We start from the raw sequence: 25832 nt of genomic DNA, 5'->3' as shown, positions 1-25832 counted from the left end.
TTAAGTGCACAGTTCTTTTTGGCCCCAGGGCTTTCTGGCAGTCTGGTCGTCCCCGCCCCCATCCCCCCACCACCCACGTCCTCCATCAGGTACCATCAGTCCCTGAAAGGAGCCATCGCTGACTGCAGTTCCCTTGATCACATGAACAGTCCCCTGGTGCTTATCACAAATTTGCAGGACATCCACTTCTTAAATTTATTATTTATTAGGTATTTTTATTTTTGTTAAATTTATCTGATTATTTGCTTTCCACCCCATACTCTAGAGGGCAATGACTGTGCCTGTACTGTTGATTATTTCATCCCCTGTGCCCAGCAATATATCCGGCATATAACAGGGGCTAAAAAAAAATGCATTTATTAAATGCATTATCATTTCACTCTTTGTAGCTTAGTCTATTTGCCTGAGAAGACTGGGGAAGGTCCTGACACAGCCTACACTTAATCCAGCCTCCCCACTCTCTTCTCCCTCTCCCTTTCTTCCTTAAGAAAAGAGGAGACAGAGGGAAGAAAGAGGTGGAGAGAAGGAGCTCTGAGAAACAGTTCAAGGAACACTAGAACATTTCAGAAAGAAGACTGTCGATATGAGGAAAAAATTGTGTTCATGAAATAAGAACAGGATGATTAAAAAAAAAAAGATCAGAGAGGGGCGCCTCGGTGGCTCAGTCGTTAAGTGTCTGCCTTCGGCTCAGGTCGTGATTCCCGGGTCCTGGGATCGAGCCCCACATCGAGCCCCACATCGGGCTCCCTGCTCCGCGGGAAGCCTGCTTCTCCCTCCCCCACTCCCCTGCTTGTGTTCCCTCTCTCGCTGTGTCTCTGTCAAATAAATAAAATCTTAAAAAAAAAAAGATCAGAGAACGCTTTTCTGTAAATAAAATTAAGACAGCCAAAATAAAGAATTCAAGAAAAGAAATGGAAAATAAAGTGGAGGAAATTTCTCAGTAAGGAAAACACAGTGACAAAATCAATGGCAGTGATATTCTGAACCCACATATACAGCACTCACCACGTGCCAGGCGCTGAACAAGCCTCACACCTCCCCTATGAGGAAGGTGCTATTACAATTTTCAAAATGGAAAACAGGAAAGGTTAAGAAAATTTAAGGATCAGTCTGGGAAATCTGACAACTAAAATCTTTTGCTTCCAGAAAGAAACAGAAATCAAAATGACAAGGAAGTGATCACATGAACACACCCAAGAACTAGGAGAGCGGGGAAGAGAAGGGACAGAAGCCCCGTCTCCGGGGATCCACGTGGGATCACTCACAGACGAAAGCGTGCGAGGTCTTGGGTTCCCAGCGGAAGAGGCAGGGAGGAGGTGTGGGTACTGCTGAGCTACGACCAGCCAAGATTTCCGTGCAGGCACGGCAACTGTGACATGCCCACTAAGACGGAAGTGGGGATGCCACCCATACACTAGGCGACAAAGTTGGGCTTGCAGATAAAAATGTGGAAAGCAACATCTGGAGGAACAAGGTTAGGTGAGGTCACCTGGGGGACAGAGAACATGGAAAACAGCAAGGGATCTAGAACGGAGCTTTGGAGCACTTTGACATTTAAAGACCAAACAGCAGATATTTTACTTTTTGGGTGTGATAAAACCACAACAATATATATTTGAAACCAATGGTAAGATATATTATTATGGGTGGATAAAGGATAACAAGCTTCTGACTTCTCAACAGTACATACGAGAGCTTTCATTACATTTACTACTGAAAGAACATGCTACAGAAGAAGAGATTTTTCAGGCATATTACTTGTGAGCTGTAACTGTTTGAAAAGGTTTTTAGGAATTAGTACGCAGAAAGAAAAGGTGAACAGAAGACCCTGATCAAGTACACTAGTTCTCTGAGAAATGTTATCTGCTATTAACAAGGTAACATTTCTCAAAAATTACAAAGTTTGACAAAGGTTGGTGAAAAGGTATGGAAAAAAGAACTCTCATCCACAGCTGGTGGGAATGTAAATTAGTAAAGCGTCTTTGGATAGCAATTTTGCAATTCTACCAAAATTTAAACAGTTATTTTTAACCCAACAATTCCACTTCCGAGTATATAACTGTCCTAAAGAAACCTTAATGCATGTGCGAAAGTGAAAAGACATTCACAGCAGCACTGTAATAGCAAAAATTAAAAACAACCTAAATGTCCATTAATGGGAGAAGGAAAAAAATGTGATACATCCCATCCAGTAGTTTAAAAATGTATCATTATCGGTATACTTCAAAAACACAATGATAAATGGAAAAAAACAATGCAGAATGGTATATATAGTATAATAACATTTCTACACGTTTTAAGATTCATGACAGCGGTTACCCATGGGGAGGGTGAGGGAGAAGGGACTGGAACTGGGGAAGGCATATTAAAGGAGCTTCAACTTTAGTAATCCGGCTTCTTCTATAACATAAAACTGAAGCAAATATAATAAGATGTCAAATTTTATTGATTCTGGGTGACAGGTACCCAAGCATCTACTATATTATCCGGTGTACTTTTATCTTTGCAACTGGGGAAACGAAAGAGGCTGCGCAATACAGTGCTTTATTCATGGGAGAAGTGGGGGAGCAGAGTAAGCTAGATGTTTTCTAATGTTGATTCAGTTAAATACTGAAAAAAAAATTTTTTTTAAAGATTTTATTTATTTGACAGAGACACAGCGAGAGAGGGAACACAAGCAGGGGGAGTGGGAGAGGGAGAAGCAGGCTTCCTGCAGAGCAGGGAGCCCGATGCGGGGCTCAATCCCAGGACGCTGGGATCATGACCTGAGCCAAAGGCAGACGCTTAACGACTGAGCCACCCAGGCGTCCCCTGAAAAATTTTAAAGTAAGTTCACGGTCAACTGAACATGTATCTTACCCTTACAGCATGTTGCAGAAAGAATAAGAAGTAAATATAAAACCCTCCTTGCTGGCTGTGAAAGGCAAGAGGATACTTAAGCTTCCAAACTGACAGGTTAAGATTAGATTATTTCTTCCCGGTACTCTATGGTACTCTGGCTTCTTGAAAGGCACATATCTAGATTACATAGCCAGTATTTAAAGAATGTGTATATATATATGTGTGTGTGTGTGTGTGTAATTACTTAGGGCTGAAATAACAGATTTTAAAAGTTAAGATGATGTGGTATGGTTGGGGTTTTTTTTTTTTTGGTCCTTCCCAATCCATTATTAGTATCTTCAGTATCTGGAGAAAGAAACTGATGATATATTCATTACTAGGCATTTTTAACAACTACATCTAAATGTTAACATTGAACACAAAGGAATACCTTCAGAGCCAAACACAACCAAATAATGGATTAGGTACTCATTTGGCACGAGCCTCTAAACTGAAATAGTCAAGCCTCCTAGCTTTTGAGTGTGATATATCATCAGTGTCGTATCTGACAGAGAGCTGAAAACATTCCTTAGTGAAAAATTTCACTGTAATTCCTGAGTCAGTACTCAAGTCTAAATATCTGACAGTCACTTGCTGCCATTCTCAAGGAATGATACTTCTGAGTTAGGACTTCTTAATTTAAAACAAGAAACCAACTGGTTGTAAAATTTAACCTATGACTCAAGCTGCCACTGACCTGAAGACTGACTCATTAAAAGATCACAACGGTATTATACTGGACAACAAAAGAAAACTTAATTATGGTTATTTTAAATATTATAACATATTTTTAGGAATTAAACTGATAATTCACATGTGTGCTGAATACCCATTACATAGTCTACAGATTCCTAAGATGTAAGGAAGCATTAGGTAGGCAGCTAGAGACAAGGCAGAAAAGGAGGTGGTGTGAAAGCCAAAGACAAACGTGGACTATTTTAAAATTCTGCCTAGGGTGGTCTGTACCCAGATGGGGTGAACATTCTTCCTCCTCCTCTAATGCACTTCTTAACTCACATGATTCAACGCTCAGGTCACTTTACAACACTGTTCACATGAGGGAAAATATTCTAAGTAAAGGAGATTAATATGCATATTTTGCCATTATTATAACAACTCTGACAAAAGAAAATGAATCCTAAAATGATAGTGATAATTATATTTTGCATTTATGTAACACCCCAACGAAGACAATATAAAGAATAAAAACCAGAGCTGAGACTGTTTTTCCTACTCGAGGAAACCAGCCAGTACTGGTTAACAAGAGCAAGAGCATCAGCATTAATGAGGAAGCTATAAGGTAACTGCTCTCTTACCCAGCTGGTTCTTCATCCCCATGAGCACAGAGTTCATGTGAGCTTTGGAAGCATAGAGCTTGCTCACAGCCTTCCTTGACCTGATCATCTCCTTGGCTAGAACCACACAGACGTCCTTCTGACCCTTCTTGGCAGCATCTTTCACTGACCGTTTCACTTTTTCTTCTTCTCTTTGGATATCTAAATTTAGAACATAACACAAAACACCAAAAAATTAAAGGTAAACCAGGAGATGTATTGGCACTCACATCTGTTCTTATGGTGACCTAAGTGTGTCTATTAAAAGGAAAACAGGGGCAGCTGGCTGGCTCAGTCAGTGGAGCGTGCAACTTTGGATCTCAGGTTTGTGAGTTTGAGCCCCATGTTAGGTGTAGAGAGTTCTTAAAAATAAAATCTTTAAAAAAATTAAAAATAAAAGGAAAACAGAGAGGAAGATACAAACAAAATTAAATAAATAAATAAATAAATAAATAAAAATTAGGGGCGCCTGGGTGGCTCAGTCGTTAAGCGTCTGCCTTCGGCTCAGGTCATAATCCCGGGGTCCTGGGATCAAGCCCCGCGTCGGGCTCCCTGCTCTGCAGGAAGACTGCTTCTCCCTCTCCCACTCCTCCTGCTTGTGTTCCCTCTCTCGCTGTGTCTCTCTCTGTCAAAGAAATAAATAAAATCTTCAAAATAAATAAATAAATAAATAAATAAATAAATTGGGGAAAAAAATAAATAAATAAAAATTAAATTAATGTAATAGGGTTTTCATTTTTTCCAGAAAATGAAAATTAAAATTAAAGTAACTTAAAAGTAAATCCTACTATAATTAGGCAAAATTTCAAAACTGCTTTGGTAAGGGCATTTGTTGGTACTGGTACTAAGGAACTTTAAAAATACTGTAAATGAATATATTCCAGAGCTTGCTCTAATAATCAATAGGGTTCTCACGATTATGGGAGTATAATCTCTACATTTATTAATGATTTATAAAATCCTCCAACTTAAGGAAAACCCAACCATATTAAAAGTATCAAAACATCATCAACCAGAGGTTAGATAGGTCTATATTATGTGTTTTATGAACACTAGAGAGATTTTTATTGTGGTAAAACACACATAACATAAATTTTCCATCTTAACAATTTTTAAGTGCACAGCTTATTAAATACATTATTATTGTGAACCATCACCACCATCGCTCTCCAGAACTCCTTATAACCTTCAAAACTGAAACTCAGGCAATGTGCCCAGGGTGGCGGGGATCTGTCTCTTGCTCCAACAGCGTGTGGACAGAACAGCCTCCGACCACCTTTCTAGTTGCAATCTTTGGAATCGTCTCTCAGCCATCCTCCACCTAGGGGACCAGCCAACACCATTATTTCGATCTTAGCTCTTTACTGCCATCAATCATGAGTGCCTAGATTGGTCAGAATTATTCCACTGAGGGTCTGTGATTCATAAGAATTATTCCGCTGTCAACCTCCTGGTCAACATTCACCTGCAGGCCTCCTATACCTACCTCTCTCCTCAGCTTCTATTTCAACCGCTATGATGTGGCTCAGCAGGGAGTGGGCCACTTCTTCCACAAGTGGGCACCAAGCATCTCTTTAAGATGCAGAACCAGTGCCCTCTTCCAGGAGGTGCAGAAGCCACCCCAAGATGAGTGGGGCAAGGTCCTGGATACCACAGAAAACACCATGCCCCTGGAGAAAAACCTGAACCATGCCCTTTGGCATCTGCAAGCCCCGGCTTCTGCCCATGCAGACCTCCACTTCTTCGAGAACTGCTTCCTAGATAGGGAGGTGACACTTGTCAAGAAGATGGCGACCACTTAACTCACCTCCACAGGCCAGCCAGCCACAAGGCTGGGTGAGGATCTCTTCAAAAGGCTCGTGTAAGACTAAAAGCCTGCAGAGCCTAGCAGCCTTTGAAGGGCCCTTCTTGCCCCCTCTGGTGTCTGGGGTTCTGCCTGAGCCTCTCCCTACAGCCACCTGGAGCCCTCGCCCAAGCCCCGGACCATATGGAAACACTTTTCGTGGCAAAAACAACAAGACACCTGAAACTCACACCCATTAAACAATAACACTCCATTCCCTCCTCTCACCAGCCCCTGGTAACCACCATTCTACTTTCTGCCTTTATGAATGACTACTCTAGGTACCTTATATAAATAGAATCATAGATTGTCTTTTTGTGACTAGCTTATTTCACTTAACAGAACATCCTTAAGGTTCATCCATATTGTTGCATGTATCAGAATTTCTTTTCTTTCTAAAACTGAATAATACTCCATTGCATGTATATGCCAAATACCAAATTTTGTTTATCCATTCATCCTTCATCCATCAACAGACATTTGGGTTGCTCTGAACTCTGAGCTATTGTGAATAATGATGCTATGAACATAAGTGTACAAATATCTCTTGGAAGCCCTTTCAAATCTTTTGTGTACATACCTATATTACCATAGACTGGGTGGCTTAAACAACATAAATTTATTTGACAGTTCTGGAGGCTGGAAGGTCTAAGATCAAGGTGCCAACAACCAATCTGGTTCCTGCTGAGAGCCTGTTTCGTGGTTTGCAGATGGATACTTTCTTGCTGTATCCTCACATGGCCAAGAGATACAAACATTCAGTCCATAGCATTCTGCCTCCACCCAAATTTATGTCCTTCTAAATGCAAAATGTATTCATTCCATCCCAACTACCTCAAAAGTGTTAACTCGTTCCAGCATCAATTTTAACTTCTAAAGTCCAAAGTCTCATCTAAATATCATCTAAACCTTACACCTGAAACTAATTGTAACATTGTGTCAGCTATACTAGAAAAATAATCAATCAATAAACATCTAAATCAGATATGGGTGAGACTCAAGGTATGATTGATCCTGAAGCAAAATTCCTCTCCAGCTACGAATATATGACTGGCATAAGATAGACATTTTCATTCCAAAAGGGAGAAAAAGGAAAGAAGGAAGAGGTGACGGTCCCAAGCAATTCCAAAACCTAGCAAGGCAAATTCCACAAGATCTTAAGATTTAAGAATAATCCTCTTTGACTCAATGCTCTGACTTCCAGACCCACTGAGGGGGCAATATCACCCCCATGTTTTGGTGGAGCACCACAATGCTGTGGCTTTCTGTGGAGGCCCCACCCAACCTGAGGGTCTGCTAGGCAGGGGGGTCACACCACCAGGGCCCTGCCAGCAGTCCTTCTTTATGGCTTTGACTGGAGGCAGTCTGGATTACTAGAACCAAGATGGTAGCCCTGATGATCTCTGAATCAGCTTTTGGAACATTCTTTCCTTGAAAAATAGTGCAGGTTCAAAGGCTAATGGTTTGTTTATCGTCCTGTCCTGTAGAATCTAAGTCTGACAGCCTTCCTTCATTCTGACCTGTATCCATTTCCTTCAGTTCAAATTGGCAGTGATATTGCTGGAGTCGCTGAAGAAGTCCACGGTTAACGCACATTCTAATCCCTTTACCAAACAGCTGGTCATCCATACCCTTGTTGTCTTCTTCCAAACATGCTTTCTCATTTTCTGCAATACGTACAGATTGAGACTATGCCAAATCTTTAAGTTCTGGTTCCTTTTTGCTTAACAATTCCTTCTTTGAAATAATAAATGAATTCAGTAACACTGCAGGATATAATACACAGAAATTGGCTGCATTTCTATTCATTAGTAACAAAGTAACAGAAAGAGAAAGAAAACAATTCCATTTACACTTGCACCAGAAAAAATAAATACCTAGGAATAAATTTAACCAAGGAGGTGAAAGACCTGTATTCTGAAAACTATAAAACACTGATGAAATCAATGAAGATGACACAAACAAATGAAAAAATATCCCATGCTCATGGATTGGAAAAATTAATATTGTTAAAATGTCTATACTACTTAAAGCAATCTACAGATTCATTGAAATCCTTATCAAAGTACCAAAAGCATTTTTCACAGAACTAGAACAAATAGTACTAAAACTTCTATGCAACCACAAAAGACCCTAAATAGCCAAAGCAACTTTGAAAAAGAACAAAGCTGCAAGTATCACAAGCCCAGATTTCAAGATCTATTACAAAGCTATAGTAATCAAAAGACTATGGTACTGGCACACACAAAAAAGACATATAGATCAACAGAACAGAATACAGAGCCCAGAAATAAACCCATACTTATGTAGTCAATCTATGACAAAGGAGACAAGAATATACAATGCAGAAAAGACACGATTTTCAGTAAATGGTGCTGGAAAGTTGGACAGCTACTTGCAAAAAATGAGACTACACCACTTATACCATACACACAAATAAACTAAAAATGGATTAAAGACCTAAATGTTAAGACCTGAAACCATAAAACTCCTAGAGGAAAACATAGGCAGTAATGTCTTGGACACTGGCCTTAGCAACACTTTTCTAGATAGGACTCCTCAGGCAAGGGAAACAAAAGCAAAAATAAATTATTAAGACTACATCAAAATGAAACTTTTGCAAAGTGAAGGAAACCATCAATAAAACAAAAAGGCAACCTACTGAATGGGAGGAGATATCTGCAAATAATATATCCAAATAGGGGTTAATATCCAAAATATATAAAGAACTTATATACCTCAATGCCAAAAAAACCCCAAGCAAACACAAAACAAAAAACCACCCCAAACAATCTGATTAAAAAATGGGCAGAGGATCTGAATAGATATTTCTCCAAATACATACAGATGGCCAACAGACCCATGAAAAGATGCTCAACATTACTAATCATCAGGGAAATATAAATTAAAATCACAATGAGGTATCACCTTACACCTGTCAGAATGGCTAGAATAAAAAAGACAAGAAATGACAATTGTTGGCAAAAATGTGGAGAAAGGGAAACCCTCATGTACTCTTGGTGGGAATGTAAACTGGTGAAAATGGAGAAAATGGAGAAAAATAGTATGGTCCCTCAAAAACTTAAAAATAGAAATACCATATGATTCAGTAATTCCACTACTATTTACCCAAAGAATACAGAAAGACTAATTTGAGGAGACATATGCACCCCTCTGTTTACTACAGCATTCTTTACAATAGCCAAGATTTGGAAGCAGCCCAAGTATCCACTGATACATGAATGGATAAAGATGGGGTACAGATACACAATGGAATATTAGTCAGCCATAAAAAGAAATGAAATCGTCATTTGTGACAACGTGGATGAACCTAGAGGTTATTATGTTAAGTGAATTAAGTCAGACAGAGAAAGACAAATACTGTATTATTTCACTTATATCTGTAATCTAAAAAGTAAAACAAATGAACAAACAAGAAGTAGAAACAGATCCAGAGAGAACAAACTTATAGTTGTCAGAGGGGTGGGGGAGGTTGGAGGATGGGCAAAAATGGGTGAAGGGGAGTGGTAGATACAGGCTTCCAGTTATGGAATGAATAAATCACTGGGATAAAAGGTACAGTATAGGGTATTTTAATACTGTTGTATGGTAACAGATGGTAGTTACACTTGAGGTGAGCATAGCATAATGCATAAAGAAGCTGAATCACTAAGTTGTAAACCTGAAACTAATGTAACATCATGTGTCAACTATACTTCAATAAAACAAAGAAAAACAATTCATTCTTCAGTTCCTTTCTTTCTCCTTGCATTTTACTATAAACAGGAAGAACCAAGCCTCCCCTCCAAAACTTCGCTTAGAAATCACTTGAGCTAAATATACAATTTCATTGCTTGCAAGTTCTAACTTCCACAAAACACTAGACCCCAAACACAGTTCAGCGAAATTCTTTGCCATTTTATAAATAAATGCCTCTTCTCCATTGTCCAATAACATATTCCCCATTTCCATGTGAGACCTCATCAGAATGGCTTTTACCATCTGTATCTTTACCAATATGATGTACACAATTATTTAAGTGTTCTCTAACAAGATGGAGGCTTTCTCTCCAGCTTTTTTTTTTTTCCTAAGCCCTCCCCAGGGTTGCCGCTGAAGTTCCATTCCTGGCAAAGTAGGCTTTTCTTAGCTTGCAACTCAACACTCTTCTAGTCTCTACCCGTTACCCAGTTCCAAAGCTGCTTCCACATTTTTAGATGTTTGGTACAGCAGCACCTCACTTCGTGGTATGAATATCTTATTAGGTCAGGCTGCTATAACAAATACTATAGATTTGGTGAATTAAACAACAGAACTCACTTCAAACCATTCTGGAGACTGGGAAGTCCGAGATGAAGGTGCTGGCTAATTCAGTTCCTGATGAGAGCCCTCTTTCTAGTTTGCAGATAGACACCTTCTTGCTGTATCCCCACATCATGGACAGAGATTATCTTTCTTGTGTCTCTTCTGAAAAGGGCACTAATCCCATCCATAAGGGCTCTGCCTTCATGATCTAATTATTCCCAAACCCCCACCACCTCCATACTCTCCACACTGGGGATTAGGACTTCAACATATGAATTCTGGGAGCAAAACAAACATTCAGTCCATAGTAAAAAGTGTAATTGTGGAATCACATGGCAATTCTATTTTTAACTTTTTGAGGAACAGCCATACTGTTTTCCAACAGCTGCTCTCCTCATTTTACATTCCCACCAACAGTGATCACTGGTTCCAGTTTCTCTATATCCTTGCCAACACTTATTTTCTGTTTTGTTTTAATAACAGCCATCCCAATGGGTGTGAGCTGTTATCTCATTGTGGTTTTGATGTGCATTTCCCTAATGATTAGTAATTCTGAACATCCTTTCATGTGCTTACTGACCACTTGTATATCTTCTTTGGAGAAATATTCTAAAAGACTTGAAAGTCTATTTGAGTCCTTTGTCCATTTTTGAATAGGACTGTTTTTTCAGTTGAGTCCTAAGAACTTTATATATATATTCTGGATATTAATCCTTTATCAGATATATGATTTACAAATATTTTCTTCCATTTGGTGGGTTATCTTTTTATTCTATTTATTCTTTTTACTTTGTTTTGTGATTTGTAAAGCTTTTTAATTTTCATGAAGTCCAATTTGTTCTATTTCTGTAACAACAAACAAAACCTGTGGCTTTGAGGTCATATCCAAGAAATCACTTCCAAATCCAATGTCATGATGCTTTTGCCCTATGTTTTCTTCTAGGAATTTTATAGTTTTAGCTTTTACATTTAGGTCTTTGATCCGTTTTGACTTAATTTTTATATATGGCGTTAGGTAAGAGTCCAACCTCATTCTTTTGCTTGTAGATATCCAGTTCTCTCAGCACCATCTGTGAAAAGACTGTCTTTTCCCCATCTTGGCACCCATGTCAAAAATCATTTGGCCATATATGTAAGGGTTTATTTCTAGGCTCTCTATTCTATTTCATTGGTCTTTATGACTGTCTTCATGCAGGTAGTACACTGGTTTTATTTCCACAGCTTTACAGTAAGTTTTGAAATAAGAGGGTGTGAATCCTCTTTTTTTTTCAAAACTGTTTTAGCTCTTCCTTGAGATTCTATATGAATTTTTATTTTTATTATTTTTAGGTTTTTTTTAAAGATTTTATTTATTTATTTGACAGAGAGAGACACTGCGAGAGAGGGAACACAAGCAGGGGGAGTGGGAGAGGGAGAAGTAGGCTTCCCACGGAGCAGGGAGCCTGACACAGGGCTCGATCCCAGGACCCTGGGATTATGACCTGAGCCGAAGATAGACGCTTAACGACCAAGCCACCCAGGCGCCCCATCTATATGAATTTTTAAATGGGTTTTTCTATTTCTAAAAAAAAAAAAAGTCATTGGGATTTTGATAGGGATTGCACTGAATATGCAGACCAGATTGGGTGCTATTGATATCTTAACAATATTAATTATCCCAATCCATAGACACAGAATGTCTTTCCATTTATTTATACCTTTAATTTCTTTCAGTAATGTTTTTATAGTTTTCACTGTACAACTCTTTCACCTCCTTGGCTAAGTAAATTCCTAAGGATTTCATTCTTTTTGTTGCTACTGTAAATAGGATTGTTTTCATATTTCCTTTACAGATTGTTCACTGTTAGTATACAGAAATGCAACTGACTTTTGTGTGTTTTGTATCCTGCTAATTTGCTGAATTCATTTATTAGTTCTAACAGTTTTGTTAGACCTAATAGATTTGTTTGGAATCTTTAGGGTTAAACACATAAGATCATATTATCTACAAAGAGGTAATTTTACTTCTTCCTTTCCAATTTGGATGCCTTTTATTTTTTACTTAATTGCTTTGGTTAGATCTTCCAGTACTCTTGTTGGGGAGAAGTAGCCAAAGGCAGACATCCCTGTATTGTTCCTGATCGTAGAGAAAAACCTTTCTGTCTTTCACCACTGAGTGCAATGTTTGCTGTGGATTTTTCACATATGGCTTTTATTACATTGAGGCAACTTCCTTCTATCCCTAGTTTGTTGAAAGTTACCATAAAAGGGTGTCAAATTCTGTCTGCATCAATTGAGATGATCATGTGTTTTTTTTTCCTTTATTTTGTTGATGTACTATATTACATTGGTTGATTTACATATATTGAACTATCCTTGCATTCCAGGAATCCCACTTGGTCATGGAGTATAATCCTTTTGAATTGTCTGCATTTATTTTTTAATTTACGCATCAGTGTTCATAAGGGATATTGGTCTATGGTTCTCTATTCCATTTTTTTTTAAGATTTTATTTATTTATTTGACAGAGAGAGAGAGAGACACAGTGAGAGAGGGAACATAAGCAGGGGGAGTGGGAGAGGGAGAAGCAGGCTTCCCGCAGAGCACAGAGTCCGAAGTGGGGCTTGATCCCAGGACCCTGGGATCATGACCTGAGCCAAAGGCAGACACTTAATGATTGAGCCACCCAGGAACCCTGGTTCTTTATTCCTGTAGTGTAACAAGGTAATGATGGCTTTATAAAACAACTAAGGAAGTGTTTTTTCCTCAATTTTTTGGAAAAGTTTGAGAAGAACTGGGGTTAGTTCTTTAAATATTTGGTAGAAATCACCAGTGAACACATAAGGTCAAGGACTTTTCTTTGTCAGGAGATTTTTTTATTAATGATCCACTCAAGTCTGTTCAGATTTGCTCTTTATTTCAGTCTTGGTAGGTTTTGTGATTCTAGGAATTTGTCCATTTCAAAATGTGTTATCCAATTCATTGGTACACAACTGTTCATAGTACCCTTATATATATTTTTTAATCTCCATAGAATCATAGTAACGCTCCCACTTTCACTTCAGATTTTAGGGACTTGAGTCCTCTCTCTTTCCTCCCATTGTTAGTCAATCTAGCCAAAGATTGGTTAATTTTCAAAGAATATTAATTTTCAAAGAACTCGCTTTTGGTTTCTTGTTCTCTACTGTTTTTCTATTCTCTATTTTACTTATCTCTGCTCTAATTCTTATTATTTCTTTCATTCTGCTAGTTTAGGTAAGTTTCTTGTTCTTCTAAATCTGTGAGATGTAAAGTTAGAGGTGGTTGATTTGAGATCTTCCTTCTTTTTTAATGTTAGCATTTTTATAGCTATTAACTTCCCTCTGAGCACTGCTTTTTGCTACATACCACAAGTTTTGATATATTGTGTTGTGGTTTTCACTCATCTCTAAATACTTTGTAGTTTTCCTTGTGAATTTTTTTGACACATCTGTTGTTTTAAGAGTGTGTTGTTTTCCCAATATTTGTGAATTTTCCAGTGCTCCTTCTTCTACTGATTTCTAATCAACCCTTGTAGTCAGAGAAGATACTTTATATATTTTTTAAATTGATCGAGACTTGCTTTTTGAGTTAACATATGGTCCATTCTGAAGAATGTCCCATGATCACTTGAGAAAAATGTGTATTCTGTTGTTGGGTATTCTGTAGAGGTCTATTCGATCTAGCTGATTTATTGTGTTGTTCAAGTACTCTTATATCCTTATTAATTAAGATTAAGATACAGAAGATTATTTATCTTCTGTCTGGTTGTTATATTCACATTTTTAAAAAGATTTATTTAGAGACTGTGCACATGAGCAGGGGGGAGGGGCAGAGGGAGAGGGAGAAAGAGAATCTCAAGCAGACTCCACACTGAGTGTGGAGACCCACTCGGGGCTTGATCTCACAACCCTGAATCATGACCTGAGCCAAAATCGAGGCTTAACCAACTGAGCCACTCAGGTGCCCCTGGCTTTATATTCACCTTTGAGAGTAGATTATTAAAATCTCCAACTATCATTGTAGAATTATTTCCCCCTTTAATTTTGTCAATTTTTGCTTCACATATTTTGACAATCTGTTTTTAGGTGCATAGATGTGTATAATTAATTATTACATCCTCTTATTCTACTGAAACCGTTATAATATAGCATGTCCTTTTGACTTGTAATCTTTTTTATTTAAAGTTTGTTTTATATTAGTATAGCAATTTCCACTCTCTTTCGGTTACCATTTCCATGGGACATCTTTTTCTGTCCTTTCACCCTCAACCAATTTCTACTTTTGGATCTAAAGTGAGTGACTTACAGATAGCATAGAGTAGGATCATTTTTAAAAATCATTTTTTCCAACCTCTTTCAACTGAAGAGTTTAATCCATTTACATTTAATTACTGACAAAGAGGTGCCTACTTCTGCCATTTTGCCAATTTTTTGTAAGCCTTACAGCTTTTTTGTCTTTCATTTCCTGCATTAATATCTTCTTTTCTGTTTACTTTTCTTCATAGTGAAACTTCTCAAATCCTATTTCATTGGCTTTTTTTGTATAATCTATAGCTATTTTCTTTGTGGTTACCATAGGGATTACAGTTAATATACTAAAGTTATAACACTAATTTGAATTTATATGAGCTTAACTTCAATAGCATATAAAAACTTTATTTCTATATAGCTCTGTCCCTACCCGCATTCAGTTACTGATGTCACAAAAGTACCTCTTTCTGTAGTGTGATTTCAAAAACATAGCCTAATGTATTTTTTCAAATGCCCAAGTCTCCTAAATCATGTAGAAAACAAAAAACTAAGGAGTTACAAACTGAAGTTACAAAAATGCTAGCTTTTATAATTGCCCGTGTATTTACCTTTAACAGAGATATTTATTTTTCCATATGGCTTCAAGTTACTATCATACTTTAATTTCAACCAGAACACCCTGTAGCACTTCCTGCCAGGCTGGTCTAGTGGTAACAAACTCCCTCAGCTTTTGTTTATCTAGGAATGCCTTGATTTCTCCTTTGTTTTGCTGAATATAAGATTCTTGGTTGATAGTTCTTCTTTCAGCATTTGAATATATCAACCACTGCCTTCTGGCCCTCAACACTTCTGCTGAGGATCCTGCTGAAAATCTTACTGAGGTTCCTTTTATATGGTAAGTCATATCTATCTAAAGTTTGACATTATAATGGGGCATTATAATGTGCATTGGCATGGGTCTCTTTGAGTATACACTATTTGGAGTATGTGGAACTTCTTGGATGATTATATTCGTGTCTTTCATAAAATTTGAGATGTTTCTGCCACTAGTCTTTTAAATCATCTCCCTGCCCCTTTCTTTTTCCTGCTGCAACTCCCACAAAGTGTACGTTGGTCCACTTCACAATGTCCTACAGATCCCTTAGGCTTAATTTACTTCAATTTTTTCCCCTTCTCTTCAGACTTGATAATTCCAACTGTACTATTTTCAAGTTCATGGACTCCTCTGCCCGCTCAAATTTGCTTTCAAGTAACTCTAATGAATTTTTCATTTCAGTTATTGTACTCTTCAGCAGCAGAATTTCTTTTTGGTTTCTTTTCATATTTTCTCTTTTTATTGATATTTCCACTTTATTCATGTTTCGTTTTCTTGCCTTTGTCCACATTTTACTTTGGCTCTTTGTGCATCTTTAAAACAGTTGTTTACAAAGTACCTGTTGAGTAAAATAGTCATCTGGTCTCTCTCAGGGACATTTTCTGTTCGTTTTCCTTTGGATGGGCCATATTTTCCTGTTTTGTACATCTTATGATTTTGTTGTTGTTGAAATGAGACCTTTGAATCTTACAACTCTGAAGTCAGATTCTCCCACTGCACCAGGGTTTGCTATTTTTTTGTTTTTATTGCTGCAGGGTATCTCTGTGCTGGGGATCAACCTACATTGTAAACTTAAAAGTCTTCTCAGGTCTTTGCAGAGCAGTAGCTTGCCCTGGGTGTGCACAGTGACCTTTTCTATTCCGCCATATATGTGGTTGCTTTTGAATGTCTTTTGATATTAGGAATGTAAGATGGTGCAGTGTGCTATGGAAAGCACTATGGTGTTTCCTCAAAAATTAAATATAGAATTACCATCTGACCCAGCAATTCCACTACAGAGTATATGGCACAAAAAAAAAAAAAAAAATATGTTGAGAGTAGAGATTCAAACAGATACTTGTACACTCATGTTAATAACAGCATTATTCACAATAACCCAAATGTAGAACAACCCAAATGTCCATATAAAGATGAATAAACAATGAAGCATGCATACAATGAAGTACTGTTCAATCTTAAAAAAGAAGTTAACTCTGATTCTTGCTATGTAACATGAATGAATGTGGAAAACATTATGGTAAATAAAATAAGCCAGGTACAATGGGACAAATATTCTTGATTCCACTTATATGAGGTACTTAGAATACTGAAATTATACACAGAGACAGAAAACAGAATAGTGGTTACCAGGGGATTTGGTATCGGTTGCAGGGGTGGGGTGGTGGGGGCAGACAGAGAGTTATTATTTAATGGGTACAGAGTTTCAGTAGGGGATGAAGGAAAAGTTTGGAGATGGACAGTGGTAATGGTTGCACAGCAATGTGAATGTACTTAATGTCACTGTATACTTAAAACTGGTTAGTTTTAGGTTACGTATACTTTACTATAATAAGAAATAAATCAATGTGGGGCACCTGGGTGGCTTAGTCAGTTAAATGTCTGCCTTCAGCTCAGGTCATGATCCCAGGGTTCTGGGATCGAGCCCCACGTCGGGCTCCCTGCTTAGTGGTGAGCCTGCTTCTCCCTCTCCCCACTGCTTGTACTCTCTCTCACTCCCTCTTTCTCAAATAAATAAATAATCTTAAAAAAAAAGGAAAGAAATCAATGAAACAGCAACTAGAGAAGTATGAGCCATTCATAAGTAAGTGTGTGTGTGTAAATAGAAGTACAGACAGACCTATGTGAAGGGATGATTACTAAAATATTTATGGTATTATCTGTGAGCGGTAGAATTTCAGGGTGATTTTAACTTTCTTATTTATACTACTTCTGCATCGATATGTACATTATTACCTTTATACTCGTAAGGGAGGGATGTAGAAACCAAGTTATTTTCATCTGAAGAGAGGGGCCATATTAATGATCAAAATTCATACTAATATTGCCCATCATGAGTGCTCTAAATGTGTTTCACATCTAACTGAAAGCTAAAAATGTGGAATATCTTGAGTCCTTCATGAGAAGATGAGAACTACCTGTAGTTATACTTTGGCTTATTGAAGTTACTATTTTCTCTTTAAACTTTTTATTTAAGTATAGCATACACACAGAAAAGTGTAACTGTAGAGCTAAATGAATTCTCACAAAGTAAACACACCCATGTAACCAGGAACCAGATCAAGAAACAAAGTATCACAAAGGTCTCTTTATGTCCGCCTTAATTCACCATGCCCCAAAAGGTAACCAATATCCAGACTTAAAGATCATAGGTTAATTTTGCAGGTTCTAGTTTTTACACTGGTATTTCTTTAAAAAATCTATTCACCTTGACTGCTAATATAAAACCAAATGAAAGACAATAAAAGTTTCTATGATAAATCTTCAAATGGAAGTAATATTTAAAGCAATCACATTACTTCAAAGTCAGACTTTGTCTAAAGCAACCCCCCCCTTTTTTTTTGGTATCACCATCAGTGTAGTAAACCCTACTTTATGCCAGGTACTGGCATAAACACTTTACATACATTTGCAAATTTAAATGTCATAACAATTCTATGAGATTCAAAGAATTTTAATAGGGGTAGATGGCTAATTGACAGTAAACACGGGGTTTAAACTTGGTAGTGTTGACTCCAAAACCCATGATCTTTTTCTGATACCATGTTAGAGTTAGTTAACTAATAAACTGCTACAAAAGAAAAATAATAGGAAATATCACGAAAGAGATAGGGCTTAAAGATAATTTCATAAATAAGAATGTATAAAATGAGCAAATAATAAAGTAAAATAAAATGAGCAAAGCACAAAACAGGAATAAACAAGGCTTGTGAGACACTACCTGCATTTACAAGGTTTCTAAAGATGACACTGCAATCGTTTGTTCTACTATACATTTTATTTCTACCTGTTACAAGCCTCACATTATTTTTACTTAAAACAGTAAATAATGTTTAAAGGAAACTTTAAAAAAAATAATATATTTACTTACATACCTAATATTTCCAGCATGCTTCATGCCTCTGGGTAGATCCCAGTTTGTATCAGTTATAATTTTCTTTCAGCTTACAACTTCCTTTACCATTTCTTGTACTGTAGATTTCCTGGCAGCAAATTCTCTTGGCTTTTGCTTAAAAATCTTTATTTCACCTTCACCTTTGAATGCTATTTTCACTGGATATAGAATTCTAGGATAATGTTGAGTTCTTTTCTTTCATATTAAAGATGTTTTGGTTTACACTGCTTCTGAAAGAAATTTTTCATCATCCTTACCGTTTTCTGTATTTAACGTGTCTTTTTTTCTCAGACTGTTTTCTCTCTTCATTGTTAACTTTCAGTAATTTGAATATGATATGCCTTGGTATGCTTTTGTTTATCCTCTTTGAAGCTCACTGAGTTCTTGGGTCTGTGGGTTTACAGTTTCCATCAGCTACTATTTCATGTGGTCTTTTCCAGACTCCTCTCCTTCAGAGAGACTCAAATGGATGAGATTACTTGATATTGTTCCACAGGTCACTGATGTTATATTCATATCCATTTTTCCCCCTCTGTATTACAGTTCAGATAGTTTGTACTACTCAATTTCACTGATCTTATTTTTCATTACTGTCTTACCTGCTTGTTAAACTCAGTGTTCATTTTTATTTCATTTTATTTCTAAATTCTATAAGTTTCATGTTATTCTTTTCTACATCTTCTATTTATCTCATTATGTTCACGTTTTCCTTTAACTTCTTCAACATATTGATAACAGCTGTTTAAGTCCTGTCTGCTTATTCAATCATCTCTGTTTTTTCTGGGTCTAATTTATATTGCCTAATTCTTTTCCTGATTTGGGGTCATACTTTGTCTCTTTCTAGTCATTTTTCACTGGATGTTGGACACTCTGAATGGTTCGTTTTTGAGTGTCTGAATTTTTGGGTCTTCCTTTTTTTTTTTACTTTCAGTGTATTTAATTTTTTTATTAAGTTCAATTTAGCCAACATATAGTACATCATTAGTTTTTGATGTAGTGTTCAATGATTCATCAGTTGCATATAACACCCAGTGCTCATCAGATCACATGCCCTCAATACCCATCACCCAGTTACCCCATCCCCCCACCACCCTCCCTTCTGCAACCCTCAATTTGTTTCCCAGAGTCTCTCATGGTTTGTCTCCCTCTCTGATTTCTTCCCATTCAGGTTTCCCTCCCTTCCCTCCCTCCTATTGTTCTCTGCCCTATTCCTTATATTCCACATATTAGTGAAACCATATGATGACTGTCTTTCCATGCTTGACTTATTTCACTTAGCATAATACCCTCCAGCTCCATCCATGTCGACGCAAATGGTAGGTATCCACCCTTTCTGATGGCTAATGTTCCATTGTATCTATGGACCACATCTTTATCCATTCGTCTGTTGAAGAACATCTCGGCTCCTTCCAGTTTGGCTATTGTGGACACTGCTGCTATGGACATTGGGGTGCACATGCCCCTTCTTTTCACTATGTCTGTATCTTTGTGGTAAATACCCAGGAGTGCAATTGCTGGATCGTATGGTAGCTCTATCTTCAACTTTTTGAGGAACCTCCACACTGTTTTCCAGAGTGGCTGTACCAGCTTGCATTCCCAACAACAGTGTAAGGGGCTCCCTTTTCTCCACATCCTTGCGAACATTTGTTGTTTCCTGTCTTGTTAATTTTGGCCATTATAACTGGTTTAAGGTGGTATCTCATTTTGGTTTTTGATTTGCACTTCCCTGATGGCAAGTTATGTGGAGCATTTTTTCATGTGTCTGTTAGCGATTTGTATATCTTCTTTGGAGAAGTGTCTGTTCATGTCTTCTCCCCATTTCTTGACTGGAGTATTTGTGTTTTGGGTGTTGAGTTTGAGAAGTTCTTTATAGATCTTAGATATTAGCCCTTTATCTGTTATGTCATTTGCAACTATCTTCTCCCATTCCGTAGACTGTCTTTTAGTTTTGTTGACTGTTACCTTTGCTGTGTAGAAGATTTTTACCTTGATGAAGACCCAAGAGTTCATTTTTGGTTTCCCTTGCCTTTAGAGACATGTCTTGCAAGAAGTTCCTGTGGCCAAGGTCGAAGAGGTTACTGCCTGTGTTTTCCTCTAGGATTTTGATGGATTCCTGTCTCACATTTAGGTCTTTCATCCATTTTGAGTCTATCTTTGTGTATGGTATAAGATAATGGTCCAGTTTCATTCTTCTGCATGTGGCTGTGCAATTTTCCCAGCACCATTTATTGAAGAAACTGTCTTTTTTCCATTGGATATTCTTTCCTGCTTTGTCGAAGATTAGTTGACCATAGAGTTGAGGATCCACTTCTGGGCTGTTCTGTTCCACTGATCTATGTGTCTGTTTTGTGCCAGTACCATGCTGTCTTGATGATCACAGCTTTGTAATATAGCTTGAAGTCAGGCATTGTGATGTCTCCAGCTTTGGTTTTCTTTTTCAACATTCCCCTGGTGATTCAGGGTCTTTTCTTGGGTTTTCCTTTTTTAAAGAGGGTCAGCTTTATTTTGACAGGCAGTTAAGCTGTCTGCAGATCAGTGTTCAAGAACTATTTTTAAGCTTTGTTGGTGAGGGCTTAAGTAGCCTTTAATCTAGGCCTACCTTAGCCTTAATAGTAAATGCATGATCTTTCTGGGTTCTCTATTTAATGTCCAAAATGTTCAACAATGTCTCTTTGCTGTGTCTGATCAGAACTCTACCATCTCTCAATTCTTTGTTAGCTCTAAGAATTGTTTAGTTTATAGTGTCCTGGTATTTGTTCTGTCCCCAGTAATCATTCTTTGCCTAACCTCTTGAAATCTCATTCTAAGTTTGCACAGCTTAGTATTCAGCTAAAGACTCAATGGTACACTATGTAGACATTTAGAGCTCTTTCTCTGGGTACTGCCCTTCTCTCTGATATTATGCCCCACAAATTCCAGTGACTATAGCGTTCCTGAACCCTGATCTCTGTCTCCTCAATCCCAAAACCACCATGCTCTGCTTAGAACCTCCTTCTATGTGCTATGATCCAGAAAGTTTCTCCAGGCTGAAAATCAGGACCATATTAAGCCTGTTTCCCTCTTCCTGGTGATCAAAATCCTTCACTGTCAGTTGTCCAAGGTTTGAAGGCCAATGTTTCACAGATTTTGTCCAGTTTTCTATTTATGATGGGAGTGCAAGTACAAGTTCAAAAACATTATTCCATCATGGCTGGGAATAGAACTGCCCTCTCCAATTCCTTTCTTACGGTAGTGATGCTGAAATATCCTTATGGTATTAATTTTTCTCCAATCATGAAAGTGTTAAAAATCACAAAAGTTTCAAACATTACTATCTCTGTGCAAGTCACCTTAAATTGTACTTCCTAATAACCAACTCTATTTAGAAATGTATTTTCTTCAATTTATAGCCATGCCAAGATAAATAGAGTTGTGAAAATGGACCTGCATTCCTTATGTACACTTTATTTAATGTGAATTTCATAAAACATTTAAGTAGGAAGAAGTTTCTTTAGTTCTTTTTTTTACAATGGCTTACAACACAATGTGATTCTTTTACAATTCTGATGGTCGGTAGTCTAAAATCAAGGTGTTGGAAGGGCTGTGTTCTACAGTCTTCAGGAAGGAATCAATTTCTTGCCTTCTCTAGCTTCTAGAGGACAACTGCATTCCTTGGCTCATGGCCTCTTCCTCCATCTTCAAAGGACATTTCCCTAACATCTGGTTCCATGGTCACATCTCCTTTTCTCTCACTTTTTCTCAACATATTATTTCCTTCTTATAAAGACCCTTGTGATTACATTGGGTCCACCCAGACAACCTAGCATAATCTCCCCACCTGAAGATCCCTAATTTAATCACATCTGCAAAGTCCCTTTTGCCACATAAGGTAACATATTCACAGATTCTTGAGATCAGAATGGGGACATCTTTGGAAGGCCATTAGTCTGCCTATCACAGTATGTGAGCACTTGCTTTGTTTCTAACACTAACTGGATCTCTAGGAAATCAGAGATAAAAAAACATGGCCCCTCCCCCTTGCAGAGCTGAATTGCAGGCCAGAGGAAAGATTTCTTATAAAATGTAAAGGTTTTTCTTAAAATGATTAAAAAGCAAAATAATGAGGACAACTATAAATAATTAATATAAGAATAAACTATGTCTTACAATGGGTAGATGTAGTTTATTTTTATGAACTAATATAAAATTATCAAGAGGGTAAGGAATAGGAGACATAAAATCATAATTTACCTCTTATTTGCCTGTCAACAACTCTCATTTCCTTTCTTATCTTCAATGACCATTCATTGACCTGGGAAAAATTTTAGAAAACAATTATAAGAAAAGCCAACACTCCTAATTCACCAAATGTTAAAGTATTTTGTATTAATTCTACATTTATTCCAGATAAAAAATAAATAAATCCATTTTCAAACAAAAGCTTTAAGGCCCAATTCTTTTTTTTTTTTCCATCTTTTTATTCACATACAGCAGTCCCAATCTATTTCAAGATTCTTATCTGAAGGCAGGCAGTAAGAAGTACTTTATACAAGACCCCAGAGAGCGTTCAGGACCCTGTAGGTACGTAAACATTTCTCCAGAGGTACACGGGCGTAGTAGAAAATTATGGTTAAAAGCTGAAAATCAGGGCGCTTGGGTAGCTCAGTCGTTAAGCGTCTGCCTCCGGCTCAGGTCATGATCCCGGGGTCCTGGGATCGAGCCCCACATCGGGCTCCCTGTTCTGTGGGAAGCCTGTTTCTCCCTCTCCCGCTCCCCCTGCTTGTGTTCCCTCTCTCCCTGTGTCTCTCTCTGTCAAATAAATAAATAAAATCTTTAGAAAAGTAAATAAAAGCTGAAAATCTTGGGGCGCCTGGGTGGCTCAGATGGTTAAGCGTCTGCCTTCGGCTTGGTCATGATCTCAGGGTTCTGGAATGAAGCCCTGCATCAGGCTCCCTGCTCAGCGGGAAGCCTGCCTCTTCTTCTCCCTCTACTGCTCCCCCTGCTTGTACTCTCTCTCTGTCGAATAAATAAATAAAATCTTTAAAAAAAAAAAAAAGTTGAGGGTGCCTGGGTGGCTCAGATGGTTAAGCATCTGCCTTCGGCTCAGGTCAGGATCCCAGGGTCCTGGGATCGAGTCCCGCATCAGGCTCCCTGCTCCTTGGGAGCCTGCTTCTCCCTCTGCCTCTCTCTCTCTCTCTCTCTCTCTCATGAATAAATAAAAAGTTAAAAAAAAAGTTGAAAATCTTTTGCAACCTATTTCAAAACCTATTCTGCCTGTGTCAAGAGTTCACCTTTTCCTTCCCCTTTTTACACAATAATGCTTTTTCATTTTACCAGGGACAGAAATTCTTCTGACCTACGTCCATTACCATGATATAGTTCCCTCAGAGGCAAAAACCTCTAAAGCACTAAACACAGGAGCAATTGGAAATACCAGTGTTAGGTGCTGAGAAAGCACTGACCTACTCTAATGACTATCAAATCTGTATGCAACTAAACTGTTTTCTAATTCTTCAGTTTCAAAAGAAATTGAAGGAAAATCTGAGTTGTCAGCTGATAATCATTAAAACTAAATTTACATTAAATAACTATATGCTCTTTGCCATATGACACAGAATTTCAAAGAACTAAGTGACGATGACAAAATAAAACTTCCATTACCTTCTATTTATTTATATTAATGTTTCTCAGCACTGGAGTATAATAAAACATAAAACAGGGCTTTCTTCCAGTGTAGCATCTTGTGATGAGGATCTCTTGTGTGTGCCCATAGCCATGCAGTCCACAGACTCTGCAGTTGGTGCAGGTCTTTGGAGGCAGGAAGATGGTCACAGCTGTGGCACACTGCAAATGGGGCAACAGCCTCATGAGGTGAATGGGCGATCCTGGAGATGATCCAACTATGCATGCTGCAATACAAGCTACTGAAACCTGTTCTGCTTCTGGGCAAGGAGTGATTAGCTGGCACGGACCCCTCAGTCTGTATGAAGGGTGGTGATCATAAGGCACAGATTCACACATTCAGTCTACTTCCAAGCCATGGTGGCCTATTACCAGAAATAGGTGGTTAGGCTTCCAAGAAGATTAAAGACATCTTCATTTGGTATGACTAGACGATGCTGGTAGCTGACTCCCATTACTGCAAATCCCAAAAGTTTGCCTGTGATCACTACCAGAAATCCAACCAATAAGCCCATCATGAGGATCAGAATTCACCTTTATAAGAAACAATGACTGAGGGATTTAAAATTAAAAATAATAAAACAGGAATAGAATTGATGCTGAACCTTGTAGCATTCATCCATGGGCACATGAACTAAATAGCATTAAAAAATCTATACAGTTGGGACACCTGGGTAGCTCAGTAGGTTAAGCATCTGCCTTCAGCTCAGGTCACGATCCCAGGGTCCTAGGATCGAGTCCCACATCAGGCTCCATGCTCATTGAGGAGTCTGCTTCTTCCCCTGCCTGACACTCACCCTGCCTGAGCATGTGCACACATTCACTCTGACAGATAAAATCTTAAAAAAATACTATATAGGGGCGCCTGGGTGGCTCAGTTGGTTAAGCGGCTGCCTTCGGCTCAGGTCATGATCCCAGGGTCCTGGGATCGAGCCCCATGTCCGGCTCCCTGCTCAGCAGAGAGCCTGCTTCTCCCTCTCCCTCTGCCTGCCACTCTGCCTACTTGTGCTCTCTATCTCTCTGTCAAATAAATAAATAAAATCTTTAAAAAAAATTAAAAAAATACTATATAATTAAGAGAAAGTATACTTCCAATAAATTTCACTTCTTAATGATTTCATTAAAATCATTATTTAACAAAACCTATAAAAATTTTATTTTGCAACAGCTGTAATAACTCCAACCAGAAGAAATATTAAGGTACTTAAAATCATATGAATATATAATTTTAAAAATTTTAACATTAGATTTATATACTTTTTAAGGTAAAATTCACATAACATAAAAATAGCCATTTCAAAGTATACAATTCAATGGCATTTAATGCCTTCACAATGTCGTGCAATCGTCAACTCTCTCTAGTCTCAAAACCTCATTAACATGTCAGAAGAACACACTATACTCTAAGTAATCTCTCCCTATTTCCCCCTCCCCATTCCCTAGCAACCCCTAATTTGTCTCTTTTGATCTGCTTATTTTTACTATTTCATATAAAAGAGATCATACAATATGTGGTCTTTTGTGTTTATTTAGTATAGCGTTTTGGGGGTTCATCCATGTTGTAGCATATATCAAT

The 25832-nt window shown here is 37.8% G+C and overlaps 1 protein-coding gene and 1 pseudogene across 2 annotated transcripts in view; one reads left to right on the top strand and one right to left on the bottom strand.

The window, feature by feature from the left end:
- The window catches only part of CHMP3 (charged multivesicular body protein 3), a 113859-nt gene that overhangs the window by 15014 nt on the left and 73013 nt on the right, over positions 1 to 25832 (bottom strand). For both annotated transcript variants that reach the window (XM_027621137.1, XM_027621135.1), the window contains 2 exons: positions 22826 to 22886; positions 4197 to 4376 (listed from right to left, as the gene is read on the bottom strand). In XM_027621137.1, the coding sequence (XP_027476938.1) occupies positions 4197 to 4376; positions 22826 to 22886 (241 nt within the window). The remainder of the gene's footprint in view (positions 1 to 4196; positions 4377 to 22825; positions 22887 to 25832) is intronic.
- Positions 24045 to 24700, top strand: LOC113937421 (annotated as a pseudogene).

Source organism: Zalophus californianus, chromosome 8 (genome assembly GCF_009762305.2).
Source record: "Zalophus californianus isolate mZalCal1 chromosome 8, mZalCal1.pri.v2, whole genome shotgun sequence".
Classification (NCBI taxonomy): Eukaryota; Metazoa; Chordata; class Mammalia; order Carnivora; family Otariidae; genus Zalophus; species Zalophus californianus.
The sequence above is the reverse complement of the archived record's forward strand: the minus strand, read 5'-3'. Positions and strand labels throughout refer to the sequence as shown.